Source organism: Hyperolius riggenbachi, chromosome 8, assembly GCF_040937935.1.
Source record: "Hyperolius riggenbachi isolate aHypRig1 chromosome 8, aHypRig1.pri, whole genome shotgun sequence".
Taxonomy (NCBI): Eukaryota; Metazoa; Chordata; class Amphibia; order Anura; family Hyperoliidae; genus Hyperolius; species Hyperolius riggenbachi.
The window spans coordinates 100,948,050-100,968,636 of NC_090653.1; the positions used below are offsets into that span (position 1 = coordinate 100,948,050).

General features: G+C 44.3%; 1 protein-coding gene across 1 annotated transcript in view; it reads left to right on the top strand.

Moving 5' to 3' along the window:
• STK26 (serine/threonine kinase 26) overlaps positions 1–20,587 on the top strand; it is a 141,858-nt gene that overhangs the window by 95,354 nt on the left and 25,917 nt on the right. The window contains exons 4-6 of the mRNA XM_068250935.1: positions 8,097–8,205; positions 8,294–8,451; positions 20,207–20,392. Of these exons, the coding sequence (XP_068107036.1) occupies positions 8,097–8,205; positions 8,294–8,451; positions 20,207–20,392 (453 nt within the window). The remainder of the gene's footprint in view (positions 1–8,096; positions 8,206–8,293; positions 8,452–20,206; positions 20,393–20,587) is intronic.

Genomic DNA, 20,587 nt, shown 5'->3' on the forward strand with positions numbered 1-20,587 from the left:
GTTTTTTTTGCTTAAAAGTGGTTTGCGCCTTGGATATCTGCCATGCAGGCCGTTTTTGCCCAGTCTCTTATGGTGGAGTCGTGAACACTGACCTTAATTGAGGCAAGTGAGGCCGGCAGTTCTTTAGATGTAGTCCTGGGGTCTTTTGTGGCCTCTCGGATGAGTTTTCTCTGCGCTCTTGGGGTAATTTTGGTCGGCCGGCCACTCCTGGGAAGGTTCATCACTGTTCCTTGTTTTTGCCATTTGTGGATAATGGCTCTCACTGTGGTTCGCTGGAGTCCCAAAGCTTTAGAAATGGCTTTATAACCTTTACCAGACTGATAGATCTCAATTACAGTACTTTTTGTTCTGATTTGTTCCTGAATTTCTTTGGATCTTGACATGATGTCTAGCTTTTGAGGTGCTTTTGATCTACTTCTCTGTGTCAGATAGCTCCTATTTAAGCGATTTCTTGATTGAAACAGGTGTGGCAGTAATCAGGCCTGGGGGTGACTACAGAAATTGAACTCAGGTGTGATAAACCACAGTTAAGTTATTTTTTTTTTTAACAAGGGGGGAAATCACTTTTTCACACAGGGCCATGTAGATTTGGAGTTTTTTTTCTCACTAAATAATAAAAGCCATCATTTAAAACTGCATTTTGTGTTCAATTATGTTATCTTTGACTAATAGTTAACGGTTTTTGATGAGCAGAAACATTTAAGTGTGACAAACATGCAAAAGAATAAGAAATCAGGAAGGGGGCAAATAGTTTTTCACACCACTGTAACTGTTAAAGAGACACTGAAGCGAAAAAATATATATGATATAGTGAATTGGTTGTGTACTATGAATAATTACTAGAAGATTAGCAGCAAAGAAAATATTCTCATACTTTTATTTTCAGGTATATAGTGTTTTTTCTAACATTGCATCATTCTATAATATGTGCAGATTACACAACACTCAGCATTCAAAATGAGTCTTTCAGAGCAGTCTGTGAAGTAATGACCTCTCCTCTAGCAGAGGAAAAGAAAACAGTTCACTTACAGTTGAGATAATAAAAGTCAGATAACTACATGACGAATTTCGATCCATTCTGTCCGATCCCGTCGATCGCGCCGTGCGGAAAATAACCGCCGATCGCCCGCGGGTAAAGAGCGCATCGCTAGTGGCGTTCGAGTGCCCGACGACCGACACAATAGAGCCGCAATACACTACCTGCTTCGCCGGCGCGACTCCCGGGGTCTCCGCTCTTTTTCTCCGCTCTGGTCTGGGCTCCGGCATGCTTCCCTTCTTCCTGTCCCGGCAGGAAGTTTAAACAGTAGAGGGCGCTCTACTGTTTAAACTTCCCCCAGACAGGAAGAAGGGAAGCATGCCGGAGACCAGAGCGGAGAAGAAGAGTGGAGACCTGGGAGTCGCGCCGGCGGAGCAGGTAATGTATGCGGGCGGGGGGAGCGGCGGCAGCACCACCACCACAACAGATTGTGAAAGGTTTCAGGCTGAAATCGGTTCACAATCTGTTTGCAGTAAAGGTAGCCATACGATCCCTCTCTGATCAGATTCGATCAGATAGGGATCTGTCTGATGGGAAATCGACCAGTGTATGGCTACCTTAAGACTTAGTCGGAGAGTTAATGGCTTGTTTGCATAGAGATAACTGGAGTTTCTTAACTCTTCCTGTACTGGAAACCATTAGACTGATGTATCTGATCTTAATGTTTTATTTGTTAGCTGTACTACACATACAAATCATAATATCATAATTTTGTTTTCGCTTCAGTGTCTCTTTAAAGTGAACCAGAGACGAAGCACCCTTGTGTATTTTACCATAGAAATCAGTGGGAACATTAGAGAAAACATTTACCATGCTCTCTGTTCCATCCTCACTGCTAAAAGTGTCTGTTATCTAGCTGAGATAAGAATCCCGGACTGAGCATTGATTCTGGCTTTGCTATAATGACTCAGCTATAATGATTCCTGAGCAAAGCCAGCAGGGGGCAGGCTTGGACTTGAAGACAGCAAAGAACACAGTCTCGGCTATAATTATTCTGTAGCAAAGCCAGACCGACTGCTTAGTCGGGATTCTTATCTTAGAGGTGATAACAGGCAAATTAAACAGAGAACAATGTAACAAAGAGCAGATTAGGTGTTTACTGTCATGTTCCCACTGATTTATAAGGTAAAATACATGAGGTTGCTTCATCTCTGGTTCTCTTTAAGTAATAGAACAGGGGCAGCAAGTCTTCAGAATCGAGGCTTCCCCTTCGTACTCCACTTTGCACATAGCACTTTATTCTTAGCAGTGTTTATTATGTAAGCTAAGCTGCTTGGAAACTCTTGTACATCCTTGGTTTTCTGATCCAGCTGCAAGATGCCTTCTGTGTTTATAGTATGACGCTTAATACTGGGGGGAGTCTTGGCTGTTGGACTGCCACATCTGACACCTATATGAATGCAGCATATGCTTGTTTATATGTAAATACATATATTCACCCTGATGCTGTGTTCAGTCAGAGCTCTCTGAGCCGTAACTCTGCTTCTCTGTGAATGAGAAATGCTAAGTAGCTTGAACATGACACAGAGCAGCTTTTCAGCAGCCTCTACTTTCCATACCTAAAAAGTCATAGAACATAAAGTGGGCTTGTTTGGTTTGAATGAGGGCAGCTGGAAGACTGTCTTGCATGGTTATTCCAGTAAGGCAGTAAGGTCCTGCCAGTTGCTTTTTTTATTTTTTATTTTTTTTTGAGTAGAAAGGAAGCTTGGTGAGGTTTATAGTTTGTTTACAAAGTGCTTATTTCCATGGGTTGGGTCCAGCATACCTGTTTGCAATACAGAGCTTCTTTCACTCCATGACGGCCTCCAGTATGCATCAGCTCCAACCATTGCTGTCATTTCCTGCATCAGAGCTTTGCTGTATCCAGGCCTTCACTGAACACAACACAAGTCTCTTTTTATATAGCCTTACCATATTTATTCAAGTACAGGAAGCCTCAAGACTTGAGAAAAAAATAAGAAAAATATGTACCAAGCCTGTCATGAGTTTGGAAGAAACCCAGTCGTCAAACATTTAAGACAGTCTATAAGCTGCATCTGTTATGTTCCTATATAAGCCAAGTCATTACAAGTAAAGTAGATGCATTCTGAGAAGGGCACAGGGCAAGATTACGTGTACAGATAATCAACATAACAATTCAACATTGAACATACTTGTTCTGCCATTCAGCTGAGCTATTTTGTCATGCTTGCTGTAGGGTCCCCAGACACCCTCCCACCCTGAGCAATTACAGTAAGTGGGATTCAGGCCATACTGTTGGACAGGGTATTGCTTTGCATTTTTTTTTACCCTGACATTACACAGGAAGTATCTTTCCATTCTTGCCTTTTTACCCACTGTAATGCTAGGTACACATGATGCAATTTTCTGACAGATTTGCTCAGATCAATTTTTTTTTTTTGTAACATGCCCAAACTGATTTCCAATTGATTTTTCGATCTTTTTCTATTCACTCTTCTATGAAAAATCGACGGAAATCAGATCGGACATGTTGGAAATAATCGATCTGACAGTAAATCTGTCCAGAAATTGCATCGTTTGTACCTAGCATAATGGAAATGAGCAAATCTGTAAACTTTTATGTTTTAAATGACAAGTTATTTTCAAACTTTATGTGCGCGTGTTCATTCCTCGGTCAGTCTTAGTTATATACAAACTGTCATTAACACTCTGCACTCAAACACAGCGAGCTGGAACTGTAGTAATAATAAAAACTGGAATGCGAGTTGTATTTGGTTGCGCAAATGGAGGATATTTGCTTCCAAAATAAATTGCATGCACAAGCGTTCTGCACTAAGTCCTTTCACCAGCGTTGAGGTTCCCTATGTTCAAAAGGGTCCCTACTCAACCCACATCACTCATTATATGACCGATAAGGTATGTATCTTCTCTGGTGGGCAGACACTGTTTTGTTTTTTTCATATCAACAGGATTTGTCCACAATGTCATAGTGTGCATATAAGAATCCCTCTTTAGTTCAGCTGTTTTCTGGCTCTTAAAGCCGCATCTACACGCGTAGATGCGGCCGCGATGTTCCTTATCAACCGAGCCGCTGATGCGGCTCGATTGATAAGATCTGACAGGACGGATCTCTCCACCGCCGATTCCCTGCTCACTCCCCGCGAGGGGACAATGCCAGGGAATCGAGCGGGGAATCGTATGCGGCGACCGGGGACGCGGCGGGCATGCGCAGGGATCGCTGAAGAGGCGATCCGGCGGCTAATCGAGCCACCGGATCACAGCCTCATCTACCCGTGTAGATGAGGCTTTATATACTGAAAAAAATCATGGAGGACAGAGTGCCATGCCTTTGTGATGTGGAAAGGCGGGTGAAACCTATCTCTAAATACAATTAGTGATAAGCCAGTGAGTAATTCATAGCTTTCTATTTCCTTCCGACAAACATTAAGTCACACCGTGAAATAGGTAAGAGGTCAGCAGGAAGCCTCCTGTTGTTGTGTGGAAGAATAGTAATTTGTAAAGAAAAAACTGGGGTGTGGGGGGCGGTACGGACTTGTCAACCCAAAGAAATTGCCCTGGAAACCAGTGAAGGATCTGACAGTAATCCTGACATGTTTAGAGGACCGCTGTAGCTTAATTTTGGCTTTAGCCCCCTAAATCTTCCTAGAGTAGATTGGTGTCCACTCTTCATTTATGGAAATGTTCTGTAATCAGAAAAGATTTCTGGTGACGTGCATCCAGTCTGCGTGATTGCTGCTGCTTGTGAAATCTGTTGGTGGAGGTTGTCTGCATATGTCTGACCTTAGGCTATCCTCTCAGTCCTATAGGCAGTTTGAAATAAATGCCAACTGTATCTAAGCTGCTGATTTTACTTCTGTTGCTCTTTAATAAAGTTTAACTTTCTTGGCTCGACAAAAATTAAGAGCTTTTCTTCTAGACCTCTAGACCTCCTCCCGATACATCTGCCAGTGTAGGGGGAAGTGTAGTGAAATACCGTTTGACTGCGTGGGTTTAGGTTGTTTTACGTTCCATGCTTTTATTGTTCTAGAGGTATGTATTTGAGCACCAATAAACCAGCACTACAGATACATAAAAACAGACCAGAGTCCACCAATTTATGTATTTATTAACCCTGTCCTTCCTCCAACTAGTAAAAAAAAAATCCTCCAATATCTTCCTGTTTTATTCATGCAGTTACTAGGGAAATAGGTCTTTGAACTGTCATAGGAATGAAAGATTTAGGTAGTGCTCCCTGGGAAAATTACTGTAATATGGATTTCTGTTAGGAGGGGCTTTGAGGTAATTGCAGTTTTTTTTTGCATAATAGTGAAAGAACATCCCAGGCTCAATTGTAACAGTGAAGTATGAATGCTGCTACCTTGTCGCAGTAATTGGAGTTCTGCTAAACCTAAAATAAGGGAGACAGTCGGGTGCTAAATAGCTCAGCACTGTTATGAAGGTCCCCCCACTCTTGCCACAGGTTTTCTGTAGTAGAGCAGCATGTACAGCCAGGTTACCGTCCTTATGTTTACGATCATGGCTGCAATCTGTACTTCTAGAAGCCCTTGCTTCCCATAGACTAACAAGAGGTGCATATTTGTGTTGGTGATTGAAAACTATGGCTTCAGTCGAAAACCGCAGAACTGCGCTAAGTAGTACTGACTAGCCCTTGTGTGGCATTTTTTTTGTTGTTTTTTTTATTGTGGGGGGGGGGGGGGGGGGTTGAGGGTTCATTACTTTTTTTTATCTTTGGGAAGAACTGTTCTATCCTTTCCTGTCTCGACAGGTATTGGGTAAAACTCATTGAGTGACAGACAGCAGTTAGAAACCTTTTCTGTTAAGTAAGAGTGAAGCCATGTAGACTCCTAAAATTTTGCCCAAAAGGATTGCTAGAGACAGTTTTGGGTGATAGTTTTCACATGCATGCCAAATAGACTTGTTTCCCAGTTCCTGACCATGCAGTCTGCTCTGTGGAGCAGGGGGCAAGCAGGAGGAAGTTCTTGCAACATTGGCCTTTAACCATTAGTAATTTAAAGAGAAACCGTAACCAAGAATTTAACTTCATCCCAATCAATAGCTGATACCTACCCCCTTTCCCGTGAGAAATCTTTTCCTTTTCTCAAATGGATTAGCAAGGTGGTCTGTATTGCTGATATTGTAGTGAAACCCCTCCCACAGTGTGATGTCAGGACCATGGTCCTGACAGTTTCCTGTCTGTGAACCTCATTGCATTGTGGGAAATAGCTGTTTACAACTGCCAAAAAAGCAAGCAGCATCTCCTTCCACTGACATCAATTGCCAGCAGTAAAAATGTCACCATGTGATAAATGTTAGAATGTAAATCAGGAAGAGGAAACATTTTACAACGAGCAAACACTGACTAAATCATTTATACATAATAATTGTAAGAATTAAGCACCTTTTTTTTTATTACATTATTTTCACTGGAGTTCCTTTTTAACACAATGAATTATTAATCAACTAGTCATCAACACTTGTACAACACTACATTTTCCTTGGCAAAAATGATTCCTGATGGTCTTCACCCCAAAAATGTTAAGTGTGTGTGTAGCTTTAGAATCTTTATTTTAATCCTAGTTTCCTGTTTTCCAGGACTACCAGCAGTAAAATCAATGTTTCTAGGCCCTTTCCACAGTACTCAAAACTAAACTGATCCCGGTTAAAAAAAATAAATACATTTTAAAGTGTACTTGAGGTGAACCTCTAGTTAAACGCATACCTCAGAGGATGGAAGTCTCTCGATCCTGTAGAGGCTACCCACACCGTTGTCCAAGCCTCAGGTGCCGAACGCAGACCCCCTGAAGAAATCGGACAAGGTCGTTGGATTGAAGATTGGGGCCAAGCCCTTCTTTATGCACTAGCGCAGCCATACTGTGCCTGCGTGAGTATGGCTGTGCCTGCTCAGTAAGCTGGAGCGCTCGTGCTTGAGCGCCAACTGCTACTGCCCAGGTGCGGCTGTGCATGTATAGTTGCAGCTCAACTGTACTTGTGCATCAAGTGGAGTGCAGCCGGATCTTCTAGAGGGTTCAGACGAGCAATGGTGAGGACACTGGAATCCTCTGCAGTATCCAGAGACTTCCCTCTTCGGTAAACAGGTTTGTTTTTCACCCAAACTTTGGCTCAGGTTTTCTTCAAGGAACAGACCCAGAGATCCTTATAAAGAGGCAGTCTCACTTCATCATTGTGTGTGCTGAACAGATTCCCATGTGTCCTTCATAATCTAGATCACTTCCTGTTTTGCCTTTCCATGGACCACAGGATGTGTAAGGGTCTGGTCACATTTTGCAACACATCTCTATGAAGGAATTGCCTGACTTTGGCTGCTGTTATATTGCCATTTGCTTTCCTGAGCAATTAATTGCTTACTTGCTAGCTACTAACGGCAGGTTCTTAGCCAGTGATTGAAGCCATTAACTCTGATTGCTGGAGTTGTGGTCTCATTCAGTTGCTTTTAGGTGTCACTATGCTAGTAGTGTGTCGCCAGCATGGATACCCCAGGGATTACTTCATATGTTGCTGCCACATGCAATCAGGTGACCTCAGATTTAAAAGGCGTTAAAATGTCTTAGGTTCTTCACAAAGAATATTTAGAAGCTTTTAGTTTTCTGTCCTGGAGGAAGGTTTCCTTCACTTTGTTACAATAGGGCAGTAGGATAGGAAAGGAGGTGAATCATACAGTTTTTACAGTTCTCTGTAAAAATAGGATGAACCTCTCAAAGATGGGATTGGGCAGTTTTGACTCTTCAGGTCTGTTTGGAAGTGAGGGAAATCTCATCATTGTGAGCAAAGACAACTTAAAAAAAAACCTGACAAATGTTAATCCTTCGCCATGCTGTTTAGAGTCTGATCATTGGCAATGCTGCTGGAGGTGATGGGTGGCCGATATTGGTGTTCCATGTCTGGTATAGAATATGATTTGCTATATTGATAACATATTAGCCTGCCCAGCACACACGAGATGGGTTTTATTTCTCTATGGATTAGTAATGCCTTGTTTTCCACACTGTGTTCATCTTTCTAACCTGTGCAGAAAGTTTATTTTATCCATTGATATTAAAGCAGTTCTTTTCCCTTGCAGCTGCGAGTCGGCCCTTTTGATGAGTTCCAGATCGCAACCATGTTAAAAGAGATCTTGAAAGGTCTGGATTATCTGCACTCTGAGAATAAAATTCACAGGGACATCAAAGGTCTGTGCAAGTAAAACTTTAAGATCGTTTTACCCCCCTGTCGGCAGCTGGGATGCATTCCAGTTTCATCTACTCTTGTGTCTTCCAGCTGCCAATGTCCTGCTCTCCGAGCATGGGGATGTGAAGCTGGCTGATTTTGGTGTGGCTGGACAACTGACAGATACGCAAATCAAAAGAAACACATTTGTAGGAACACCTTTTTGGATGGCGCCTGAAGTTATACAACAATCTGCTTACGACTCAAAGGTAAGAGTGCAATGGTCATTTCAAGGTGCTAATTCAGCGTTCATATTGGTTGTTCAGGAGTACTTGTTTTGGCCTTCCAATGTTTATCGGTAAATAAGAGAGACATTCCTGTCCTGGGTTTGCGTAATGCAGCTGAATGAAATGTTTGGAAGACTGCGGTTGGGAACAGAGGGAGGCTTATTCCTTCCAGCAGTGAGGTTGAAAATCCTTCATTTGCCATAATATATGGATGCAGCTGAGAATTCTGACTCTGAAATCTTGGTATCCCCAAGTGATAAGAAGCTTATGTTTTCAGTTCTCTAAAATCCAAAATTAGTGGTGTCAGTTGTAAGATCTGGGTGGAGGTGATTTTGAATTTAAACCGCAGGATCACATTTTTACTAAACTACCATGTCCTCTTCCAGTTAAACTCTCCATTTCAAAGGGGGGGGGGGGGGGGGGGGGGGAGCTCCTCTTTAATCAGACCCTACCCGCTCCCCCATTTTAATTCAAATGCGGAGAGGGCGACAGATGGTTTCACCCCAAGCCCGGTCAGCCCTTCCACCCAGCAATGCCCCTCTTACTTCCACTGCAGAGCAAGAGAATAGCGTGGCATTTGCAACTCCCATCCATGCCCCAGCAGCAGTGTGTGATTAGCCGCAGCTGTGATTTGCACCTGTGCACGCAGGGGGTAAGGGTTGTTTTGTGTCGGGGCGAGTGTGTTTAATGTGAAATCGGTGCACACTTTCCGAGAGAACGTATACCAGGGAAAAATTTTAATCACAACACTTAGTCAAAAATGGACAAATCCTATAGGTATAGTGATAGCGTACGGTCACTCATATGTAAAATAACTATATAGTTAGAGTCCCAGTTGGGTTACTCTTAACATGAGGCTCGGTGTGTATATATACACTAGACAATAAGTGGAGGTCTTTGCTGATCCCCCACACTGACAGATCTGCCAGAGTGGTGTAGCTCTTCCACATATACCGAATCTACAAAAACAGGGACAGCTGCAATGATCCTGCTAAGTCAGTATATGATAGTACTTCTGACCTGCAGTGATGAGCATAAAAAATACACCTGTCACTGTGATCTCTGAGGTGGTTGAATAAGTGCATATGTGCTATTTACATAGTGCTTGCATAATAAACTTCTGACATGTTTCACCCTAACGGCTTTGTCAAAGAATGCTGTACATATATACAATGAATAATAAAAAAAAGTGCACCCCCCACCAACACAATTCCCCCCAGCAATAGCCACAGTCAGAGCTGAAGCACCCTGTTCGGTGCGAGTTTATATACTACTGATGATGAGCTGACCACCCTCTGGGGGTGTGTCAGCCCTATTTGCACATACAGGTTCAGTGGTGGCATGGTGGGGAGCTGTCTGCTCTACGGGTGGCGTTTGTGTGCCCCCGAACAAGCGCTATGCGCACAGTGCGGCGACAGTGGTGACGTCGCCGCACTTCCGGTTAGCGGCAGCGTCATTTCCGGTTGTGGCGTTCCCATAGCAACCGGGGACGCCACTCCTAGTAAACAAAGCGTCCTATTGGTAGGACAACTGCGGGGGGACAATGCGCTCCTCCAAATCTTCAAAACTCCGCCGATCCCTCACACACAAATATGTACACAAGGCTGACCCATTCATAACATGGGATATAATGTCTTTTGCGTATGATTTAGGGCGCCGCGTGAAGCAAATAATATCCGCATGACCCAATGCATCCCCTCAGTCTGGGCAGCAACGCCCAGCGGATATTTGCTTCACGCGGCGCCCTAAATCATACGCAAAAGACATTATATCCCATGTTATGAATGGATCAGCCTTGTGTACATGTGTGTGAGGGATCGGCGGAGTTTTGAAGATTTGGAGGAGCGCATTCTCCCCGCAGTTGTCCTACCAATAGGACGCTTTGTTTACTAGAGCGGCGTCCCCGGTTGCTATGGGAACGCCACAACCGGAAATGACGCCGCCGCTAACAGGAAGTGCGGCGACGTCACCACTGTCGCCGCACTATGCGCATAGCGCTTGTTCGGGGGCACACAAACGCCACCCGTAGAGCAGACAGCTCCCCACCATGCCACCAATGAACCGGTACGTGCAAATAGGGCTGACACACCCCCAGAGGGTGGTCAGCTCATCATCAGTAGTATTTAACCACTTCAGCCTAACTGGACGAAAATTTTTGTCCAGTTAGGCTGCGCGCACTCCCGCGGGTCGCGCGCGCTACCGCGGGCTCCCCCGTGCGCGCCCCCGCTGCTGGCCGTTAGTCCACCGATCAGTGAAAGGGATTATAAATCCCTTTCGCTGATCGGACCCCGCCGGAGAAAAGCCGACAGCGTCTCTTCAGACGCTGCAGCTTTTCTGAGCTCTGGTCTCCTTTCTTCTGCCTGGGAGCGAGATCGATCGCTCCCAGGACTTTTTGGACTGTGGCCATCTTGTGGCCAAATAGCAAATTACACCAAAAACACACTTTGTGTTAAATAAATAAATTTTTAATACATTAAAAATCCCTTGTTTACCTCCCACACAAAAAAATACCCACATACAAGTTTTAATAAAAAAGTAAAAAAAATTACAATTAAAAAAAAACAAACATAGTTAGTTACCTAAGGGTCTGAACTTTTTAAATATGCATGTCAAAGGAGTATATCAATATGATTTATTAAATTATGGGCTTCTAAATAGTGATGGACGCAAATTGAAAAAATGCACCTTTATTTCGAAATTGAATATCGGCGCCATACATTGTGTTAGGGACATAATTTAAATGGTGTACTAAGCGGGACAAATTGGTAAATAAAGTACATAGGTTTTAATTATGGTAGCATGGATTAATTTAAAACTATAATGGCCAAAAGCTGAGGAATAATGATTTTTTTCCATTTCTTTCTTAATATTCCTGTTAAAATGTATTTACAATAAATTAATTCTCAGCAAAATGTATCACCTACAGAAAGCCTAATTGGTGGCGGAAAAAACAAGATATAGATCAGTTCATTGTGATGAGTAGTAATAAAGTTATTAGCAAATGAATGGGAGGTGAAAGTTGCTCAGATGCAAAAAAATTTCAACCCTGTGGGCTTAAGTGGGCAAACTCGCACCGAACCGGGTGCTTCAGCTCTGACTGGGGCTATTGCTGGGGGGAATTTTGTCGGGGGGGGGGGTGCACTTTTTTTTATTATTCATTGTAAATAAGTACAGCATTCTTTGAGAAAGCCGTTAGGGTGAAACATGTCAGAAGTTCATTATACAAGCACTATGTAAATAGCACCTATGCACTTATTCAACCACCTCAGAGATCACAGTGACAGGTGTATTTTTTATGCTTATCACTGCAGGTCAGAAGTACTATCATATACTGACTTAGCAGGATCATTGTAACTGTCCCTGTTTTTGTAGATTCGGTATATGTGGAATAGCTACACCACTCTGGCAGATCTGTCAGTGTGGGGGATCAGCAAAGACCTCCACTTATTGTCTAGTGTATATATACACACCGAGCCTCATGTTAAGAGTAGCCCAACTGGGACTCTTTTTAACTATATAGTTATTTTACATATGAGTGACCGTACTCTATCACTATACCTATAGGATTTGTCCATTTTGGACTAAGTGTTGTGATTAATGTGAAATCGGCCCAGCAGATCATCAGTGCGGCGTTCTAACTCCATTCTGCTCAGACTGCTGCAAGAGAATCCAGGGAATAGACTCTCCCCACGCTGTGGAGTTAGGTGAGTTATGCTGATCTGCTTTCACATAACACACAAACCAAACCACATGGGTGTGGCCGGTCACATACTGCAGCTGTAGTCCACGTGGCACGTTCGGGCCCTGGCCTCATCCTGGGCCTCGTACTGATGTCCCTCTTATGGTGCCCTATCTCTGGCACTGCAGCCCATGCCTGTATAGTTGATGAAATACTAGAAAACCTGGTGCCACTTAGGGCCTTAGTATGTAACGCACAGACACAAAATGATTACGTCAGTCAGGCTCTATGAACAGGTCTGTCCAGGTTTTCTCCAACATTTAAAAACTTCTCTACAAATTTTTTTTTTTTTTTTTGGAAACGCGGAAGCCATTCTCAATATTGCAGACTATACATAACTGAATAGGATGGTTTGGACCGGTCATTCACACGTGTATGGATGAAAAGTGTCGGCGCATGTTGACTGTAGGGCACAGACTTCACTAGGCTGATAAACTCATTCCCATAACTTAAAATTATGTTTTAGTGGAGTAAACATTTGCTTGTGGTATCAGACCTGCACATTCAAAGTGGTTTTTCTCCCAGAAGAGTGATGCAACCAAGATCGTGTAGCTACACCAGCTGACTACGTTTCATTTTTAACTGAACAATACACATTTTCTTAGAAACACGACATACGCTCTGCTGAAATGCTGCATAAAGCGCTGCATCCTGCTAGTCAGGACTATTGCAGAAAAGCACCGACTAGTTACCGATTGATTGTAAGGTTTCCTGCAGCTTAAAGTGGAGCTGAACTCTTTCACAGGACAGAAGGAAAACCTAGAGAAATGCACCCTGTATGTATTTAGAGTGTGTGACCTGTCTAATTCCCCCTCATCTGTGACTAGTTGTAATTTGATCTCTCAGCTGTGCCATCTCAGGAATCTTGGCAGTCCTGGCAGAACAGCTAATTTGAAAACACAGGAGGTTAACCCTATGCCTGCAGATTTATTGAAGGATTTGTATCAGCTGTAACAGTCATGTTTTTTTATTTTAAGGTTATGCTTCCGCTTATCTTTTAGTGCAGAGAGGAAATTCAGGTCCACTTTAACAGCTGCTTTTACTAGTTGTTGGACATTTGCTTTAGTATGTGGATTCTGTCTTAGCTGTAATTACTTGGATACGAAAGGGCTAGTGCTGACTAATTTGCCCTGTATGACTTAAGCCTGGTACACAAATCTAATGTAACTGCCCAATTTTACCTCCTCCATTTTGTATGAGGACCAACAGATTTTGATTGCTATGAGTAGATTGTGTAGGTAAGCGATCATAACACATGGAGGTGCTAAAACTGACCAGTCATTGGCTAATCACATTTTCTGTGGTGTTGTGGTTGTGCCACCTCTTTCGCAACACTCATCACTTCAGAGTTTTGACAGCGGCTCCTCTCACACATCAGCCATTCAGAGCTCCCCATTTATTACACCTATGCACACACCCCTCGCCCCTGGTATTACTGTATGGGGTACTTTGACTGTCTGCATGTCTGAGAGGAGCTTTGGTCCCAGCTTTGAAGGGACAGATCCTAGGAAAGCAACAGGCCAGGAACCCATTAAACTAAAAATATCTGACAGGTAAGACCTGCATGAACTGGTCAGCACTAGGCCTGCTGTCTATTCTGAAAATGTACCTAAGACAGATGAAAAGAAAAGCTTTATACATTCCTGGGGCTTCCTCCACCCCCTCGGGCTAATCGGTCCCCCTGCCGTCATCCTCCGCCGCCTGCACCTTCCGCTATGGGTCCCAGTATCTCGGCCAGTGGGCACATGCGCTGTCTGGCCACGCGCTTCTCATTGCATGGCTGAGAGTGCTATGGGGCACACGCTATGTCCTGACTGGCTCGATTACCAGGACCCATGGCAGAAGACCCAGGCGGAGGAGGATGGCAAGGGACTGATTCGACTGAAGGGGGCTGGAGGAAGCCCCAGGTATGTATAAAACTTTTCTTTTTATCAGTCTCTAGTAGGCTTGAAAGATAAATCGAATTTAAACCGAAATCACGATCACCAAAATCACAATTTCGGAATAGTCATAACTGCAATTATCGTAATGACGTTATTTCCAACAGGGGGGGGGGGGGGGGGAGAGGTGTAGTTTGAAGAAGTGGCTTCAACCTTCCCCAAAGTTCTGGCGCGTGTGGCCCGCAGCGTTGCACATACCTTCCGCACGAGTCGAAACACTGTCCGTCCGTCTATAGCCGTCTGCCAGGTCTTGTGTTTGTCAAAACTCCGGGTTCCTGTATGTCACGTGACATACAGGGAGTATTCCGTGCATTAACCACTTCACCACTGAGGGGGTTTACCCCCTGACCACCAGACCAATTTTCACCTTTCAGCGCTCCTTCCATTCATTCGTCTAACTTTATCATTACTTATCACAATTAAACGATCTATATCTTGTTTTTCCACCACCAATTAGGCTTTCTTTAGGTGGGACATTATGCCAAGAATTATTTTATTCTAAATGTGTTTTAATGGGAAAATAGGAAAAATGTGGGAAAAAAATTATTTTTCAGTTTTCGGCCATTATAGTTTTTAAATAATGCATGCTACTGTAATTAAAACCCATGAAATGTATTTGCCCTTTTGTCCCGGTTATAAAACTATTTAAATTATGTCCCTATCACAATGTTTGGCGCCAATATATTATTTGGAAATAAAGGTGCATTTTTTTCAGTTTTGCGTCCATCCCTAATTACAAGCCCATAGTTTATAAAGTAACAGTGTTGTACCCTCCTGACATAAATATTTAAAAAGTTCAGTCCCTAAGGTAACTATTTATGTATTTATTTTATTGTACATTTTTTTAATTTTTTATTACAAAAAAAAAAAATTGGGAGTGTGGGAGGTAATGAGTTAATTTTTTTGTGTAAAAGTAATTTATTTGTATGTAAAAAATGTGTAGGGTGTAGTTTACTATTTGGCCACAAGATGGCCACAGTAACTTTTTGCTTTAATGCGACCTCTAAGCGTCCTTCCGGAAGCTTGGAGGAAGTACTTGGAGGCTGGGTAAGTTTGTATCGTTTCACAATGATCTCGCTGCCCATCGGAGAGCAGCGGATCATTGCGGGGCTAAGATCAACGAACGGGAATGGATTTTCCCGTTCATTGATCTCCGAGCGGGCGGCGGCGTGTTTACTAGCGGCGGGCGGCGTGTTTACGAGCGGGAGCGCGGGCAGCGGCGGGAGTGCACAAAGTACGGATTTCTCCGTCCCTGGGGGTTAAAGGATGGAAAAAGGGATGGAGAAATCCGTACGGGCGGGGGTAAAGTGGTTAAAGACTGCAGGAGGCGAAGTGGATAGACATGCATCGCTGGACTCATGCTGGAAGCTGTGTCCAGTACTGATGCAGCTTGTGGGACAGAGGAGGCACAGAGACAGAGCGGCCATAGAGAGAGAGAGACAGAGAAACGCAGCGGGTACAGAGACACGGGGCAAGAGAAAGACCCAGAGGAGGCATAAAGAGGCAAAGAGGGCACAAAGAGGGACAGAGGGGGAACAAAACTTGATTAGTAGGAAATCGTGAATCGCATCAAAATCGCAATTTCAGACAAATCGCTCAATTCAATTTTTTTTCCTAAAATTGTTCAGGCGTAGTCTCTAGTTTACTTTAAAGTGTACCTGAGACAAGGACAGAGGAAAAAAAATTGTACATACCTGGGGCTTCCTCCAGCCCCCCTTCCTCGCCCTCATACTGTTCTCCTGTGGCATCTGGATCCTTCGCAATTTGCCCTGAAAAGTCCTTCAGTCAGCGTAAGCCAGCCACGTGCACTCCATCCCACTCCCGTGACTGTTCTGCGCATGAGCACTACGCCCCAGACCGGAGGACTTATCAGGTTGAATTGCAGAGGATCTAGGTGGTGCAGGTGGACGCTGAGGTACTGATCAGCCTGGAAGAAGCCCCCGGTATGTATATTTTTTATTTTCCCCTCTTCCAACATCTCAGGTTTCCTTTAAGGACAGATGAGGTGAAAAAAAAATGTACTTACGTGGGGCATCCTTCACCTGCTGCAGCCCCGGTGTCCTGGCATCACCTCTGTTGCAGATTACGACCTTGCCAGGTCGGCATCTTCTGTGCCTGCGCGAGTGCACAGGCGTGCTGTGCACGTTCGCGCTCACATGGCCTGGAATGTTCTGCACAGGTGCAGAATTACTGTGCCTGTACAGAATGCTCCAGGCCACGAGAGCGTGGACGCAAGGTCAGCACATGCAACGGAGGGGATCCTGGAACATTGGAGCTGCAGCGAGGGACAGCTAGGCTGCCAGGGGTTGGAGGAAGCCCCAGGTAAGTAGATCTTGGTGGGGGGGAGGGGTTTCCACCTCACACCTGTTCTTTGAAGGATACCAGGGCTGAAAAAGGTTGGAGAAAAGGAGGGAGCAGGCAGTTAGGGGGAGCTGTCCTTATGGCCAACGCTCCCCTCTGTTCATCAGACACCCCTCTTTCTTACCTAAAGACCCACCCCACCACCTTCTGGGTCGCTGAGTCGCCATCACTGCGCAGACGTTGGCCCGGCTGTGCGCACTCTACAGCGTGCGGCCAGGATTGCTCTGCACATGTGTATGAGGTTAATCGTGACATCTCTGGCGTGCACAGGTCGCTTCCGGCCGCAGTCCGGCTCTTTAGGAAGCGCACAGTGCAGCCAGACCAAGGTCTGCGCAGTGATGGCGACCCAGAAGAAGTATATAGGTAAGAAAGAGGGGTGCCAGTGGAGAACGGGGGGAGAGCGTTGACCATCGGCACAGCTCCCCCTAAATGCCTGCTCCCCCGCTTCTCCAACCTTTTTCGGCTCTGGTATCCTATAAGTTGTTTAAGAAGTTCTTAACCACTTAACGACCAGCTAACGCCCATAGGCGTCGGCAGGCCTTTCCATGTCAATTCACGGAGTGTGTCTCCGTGAACAGCTGGAGAGCTGCCGATCAAATGTAAACATGCGGGGAAGTAAGGCAGACCGGGGATCGCTGGCATCTGATAGGCGGAAGCCTATCCTTCAATGCGCAGGACGGAATTCCGTCGTGCGCATTAAGTAGGAAGAGGGAGAGGGAGGTAAGGCGCGTGAGGGCGGAAATGGCTGTGGAGGGGGGCTTTGAGGAGCCCCCCCCCCCCCCCCCCCCGCAAAACGCAGATGGCCGGCGGCGATCAGACCCCTCCGGCAGGACATCCCCCTAGTGGGCCCAGCTGTACCCTAGCAAACACCACTGTAAGCTCAACTTCAATATTGGAGTTGGTCACAGTTTTCTTCCACGTCTTGAATTTCCTTCTGAGATTCTCTCCCTAGCCGCTATGGGTAAATATGCTGAAGGAATCAGAAAACTTTGGAAACTGTTAGAGGGATGGGTAGGATGCACTAGGTGAGGAGCTTGGGGTTGCTGAAGTGTTGGCAAAATGAGTTGTGTTCCAATAGTTGTGTAGACTGCAGATGAGAATTTTCTGCATGGAAATTATGGGTAGCTGTTGCCCTGGTAATATCTTTATAGGAGAAAATAAAAAAAATAGTTAGAGTACATTAATGTGCCCTTAGCACCCATCACCCTTTAATTGGGAATCAGTGTCACTGGCCGCAGTTCAAAGTATCCACTTATGGAGCGAGCTCCTGGCCACAATGCATGCTGGGAGCTGTAGTACATAGCTGTGAGTATCTCTGCCAGGGTTGTGTATGGACTACAGCTTCTGGCATGCATTGTCCGGAAGCACACTCCATAGGCGGATTCTTTGAACTGCGGCCAGTGATGGCGAATCCCATGGGGACAGGAGACTACAGGAGCACCCCCCCTGTAGGTAAGGCAAGGCTCCTTCCCCTCCCCCCCCCTCAACTCCTACCAGTATACTACATTAGAAACCTCTTTTATGGGGAGGCTCATTGTGAAAAAACAAGTTGATGTACTTTTAGACTACAAAAGTAAATGCCAGCTCTGGCCTGGTTTATGGAGCAGTCATATTCTTGGTTACTGGTATTTCAGACTTGCTTCAGGCATTTTCAGAAGGAGCAGTGTGATTACGCATTTCCCTCAAGGCACTGGAATGATACGCTGGGTATCTTGCTAATTATCAGTCTTTGCCGCCAGTTGTTTTGCTCATGGCTTTGTTGTTTCGCTATACTTTATAGTACAGGCTGTGGTTTGTCTGGTCCGACTGCAAGCGGCTACAGTGAATAAATCACCCATCTGCATAAGGAAATAGTTTGTCTGATAGCATGCATAATTCACATGCTTTTCATGGTTGTTAGTTTCCTTCTTTGTTTTTTGTTTTTTTTGGTGTATATAGGAGCATTGCTCGTCTCATTTATAGCGAAGTATTGCTTTTCAGAATATTTGAACGCTTCAGGGTTATGGCTATATTTCCTCACATTATACATAAGATTCTGTATAGACACGACTGGTGAAGACACAGCGAATAGTACAGTGGTAAGACGGACCTACACCAGTGCCCAAACCAAAGGGTGGTCATACACCCCTAGATTGCCATCCAATGTGACACAACTATCGCTCCATCGCCGATCTGAGATGGATGGCTATTGATCCCTACCACATTCATTTTCAGCATAAAGTCTATTGAGAAAAGACTTGGTGACTGAATACTAGGCCCTATTGTACTCCCCTTTGTGTATATTTATTTTTTTTCCGGGGAGTGCTTTTGTGTAAAAAAAAAAAAAAAAAAAAATTCTGAGAATCCCCATCAAGAGATGGACTATTCCAAAACTTCTGTCCTGTCAGATTTCTACTACCTACTCTAAGTGACGGCAGCATCGGAGAAAAGTACTTTATAGATCATTTGAATGTCAATGTACTTATTTGTATATTTACAATTTTTTGCAATAGTGGCCCTTTAACTTGCTGGAATGGCATACTTGCCTTATATGATTGCTGAAGTATTGCAAGGTCCTAAGTTGGCTTGATCTGCACCACACTTTTCAGTAGAAAATGCTAAATGGCAGAAGGAAGTATGGGCTTGCCTTTAAGTGTCCCTCTCTAAAGGTCCACCCTCCTACTCCTAGTGCTAGTTACGACTCGTCAATGATATTGCCATAGGATGATGTGAGGGTTCTGTCTAAACAAACAGGAGCATTTAGATACAAGCCTGCTTTGCTGCAGCTCCTGGACAGAGACCACTCTAAGGCCCCGTCTACACTATTAGATGTTGCAGCGATCTGGCGGCTCAATTAGCCGCCAGATCGTCTCTTCCGCGTGCCCCACATTTGATTGCCCGCTCGTCCCCGCCGGCGCCGCTTATCTTCCGCTAGATTCCCTGCCATTGTCCCCTCGCGGGGAGCGAGCACGGAATCGGCGGTGCGGAGATCCGTCCTGTCGGATCTTATGATAAGGAGCATCGCGGCCGCATCTACTCGTGTAGATGCGGCTTAAAGGCAATATCCTGATTGTTGTATTCACTGGTACAGGCTCTGTCTATGTTCAGGTCTTCCTTTATATTGACTGAAAAATGCAATAAATCACCCCCAACTCCCCTGCAGCTGTGATGAGTGGTGACTTGCAGAATTTATGACATTTGCTGGTCAGTGAAATCAGTAGATACAGTTTGTGAGTCAGATGAAACACTTCAGAGGATAATAATCACCCTGGGGGACAGTTTACAGAGGGAGATGTGCGGGCAAGAGCTGGTGAAGAAATGGTTCTTACTCTGGGTGTCATAAATGTGATGTAACCACAACTTCTGCTAACAAAAATGATTCTAGTTATTTTTCACTTTATGGTTTATACATTTTGAACATTTAGCGAGTGCTTATGTTTGGTTGGTGGAACATAAAAATATAACTACTATCTTATATTGGTGTGGGGAGGGGGCGGAGCAGCTTACTCTATAATTTTCTGCATAAATACATTTACTGCTAATCATGCCGGTAGCTTTCACATGTAGTCTATAAACATCTATATGTAATACTATTGCATAAAATGTGGTCACATTCAAAATGGTGTACAGGTGGTTATTACAATGATCACTTTAAGTTAATGAAGAATGGCTTCCTTTTCTCAAATGTGATTTTATGATTTTTCTTTTTGTTTTTTAGGCTGATATTTGGTCATTGGGCATTACAGCGATTGAACTAGCTAAAGGAGAACCACCAAACTCTGACATGCACCCGATGAGGGTCCTGTTTCTTATCCCTAAAAATAACCCACCCACCTTAACAGGAGACTTTAGCAAACCTTTTAAAGAGTTTGTTGATGCCTGCCTAAACAAAGATCCCTCATTTGTAAGTGTTTCATTGTTATCGTTATACCTATTGTTACTGTATACCTCTTAAAGCCATTAAGTAGTGGTAGATTTGGTTCCAGGACGTTTCTTGTTTTCCATATGTGTTTGCATCTATATTGGGGGAGAGCACATAGCAGTGAATGTACATGCGTGAATAGTTCTGTACAGCTCTTGACATTTTACCAGATTGTTA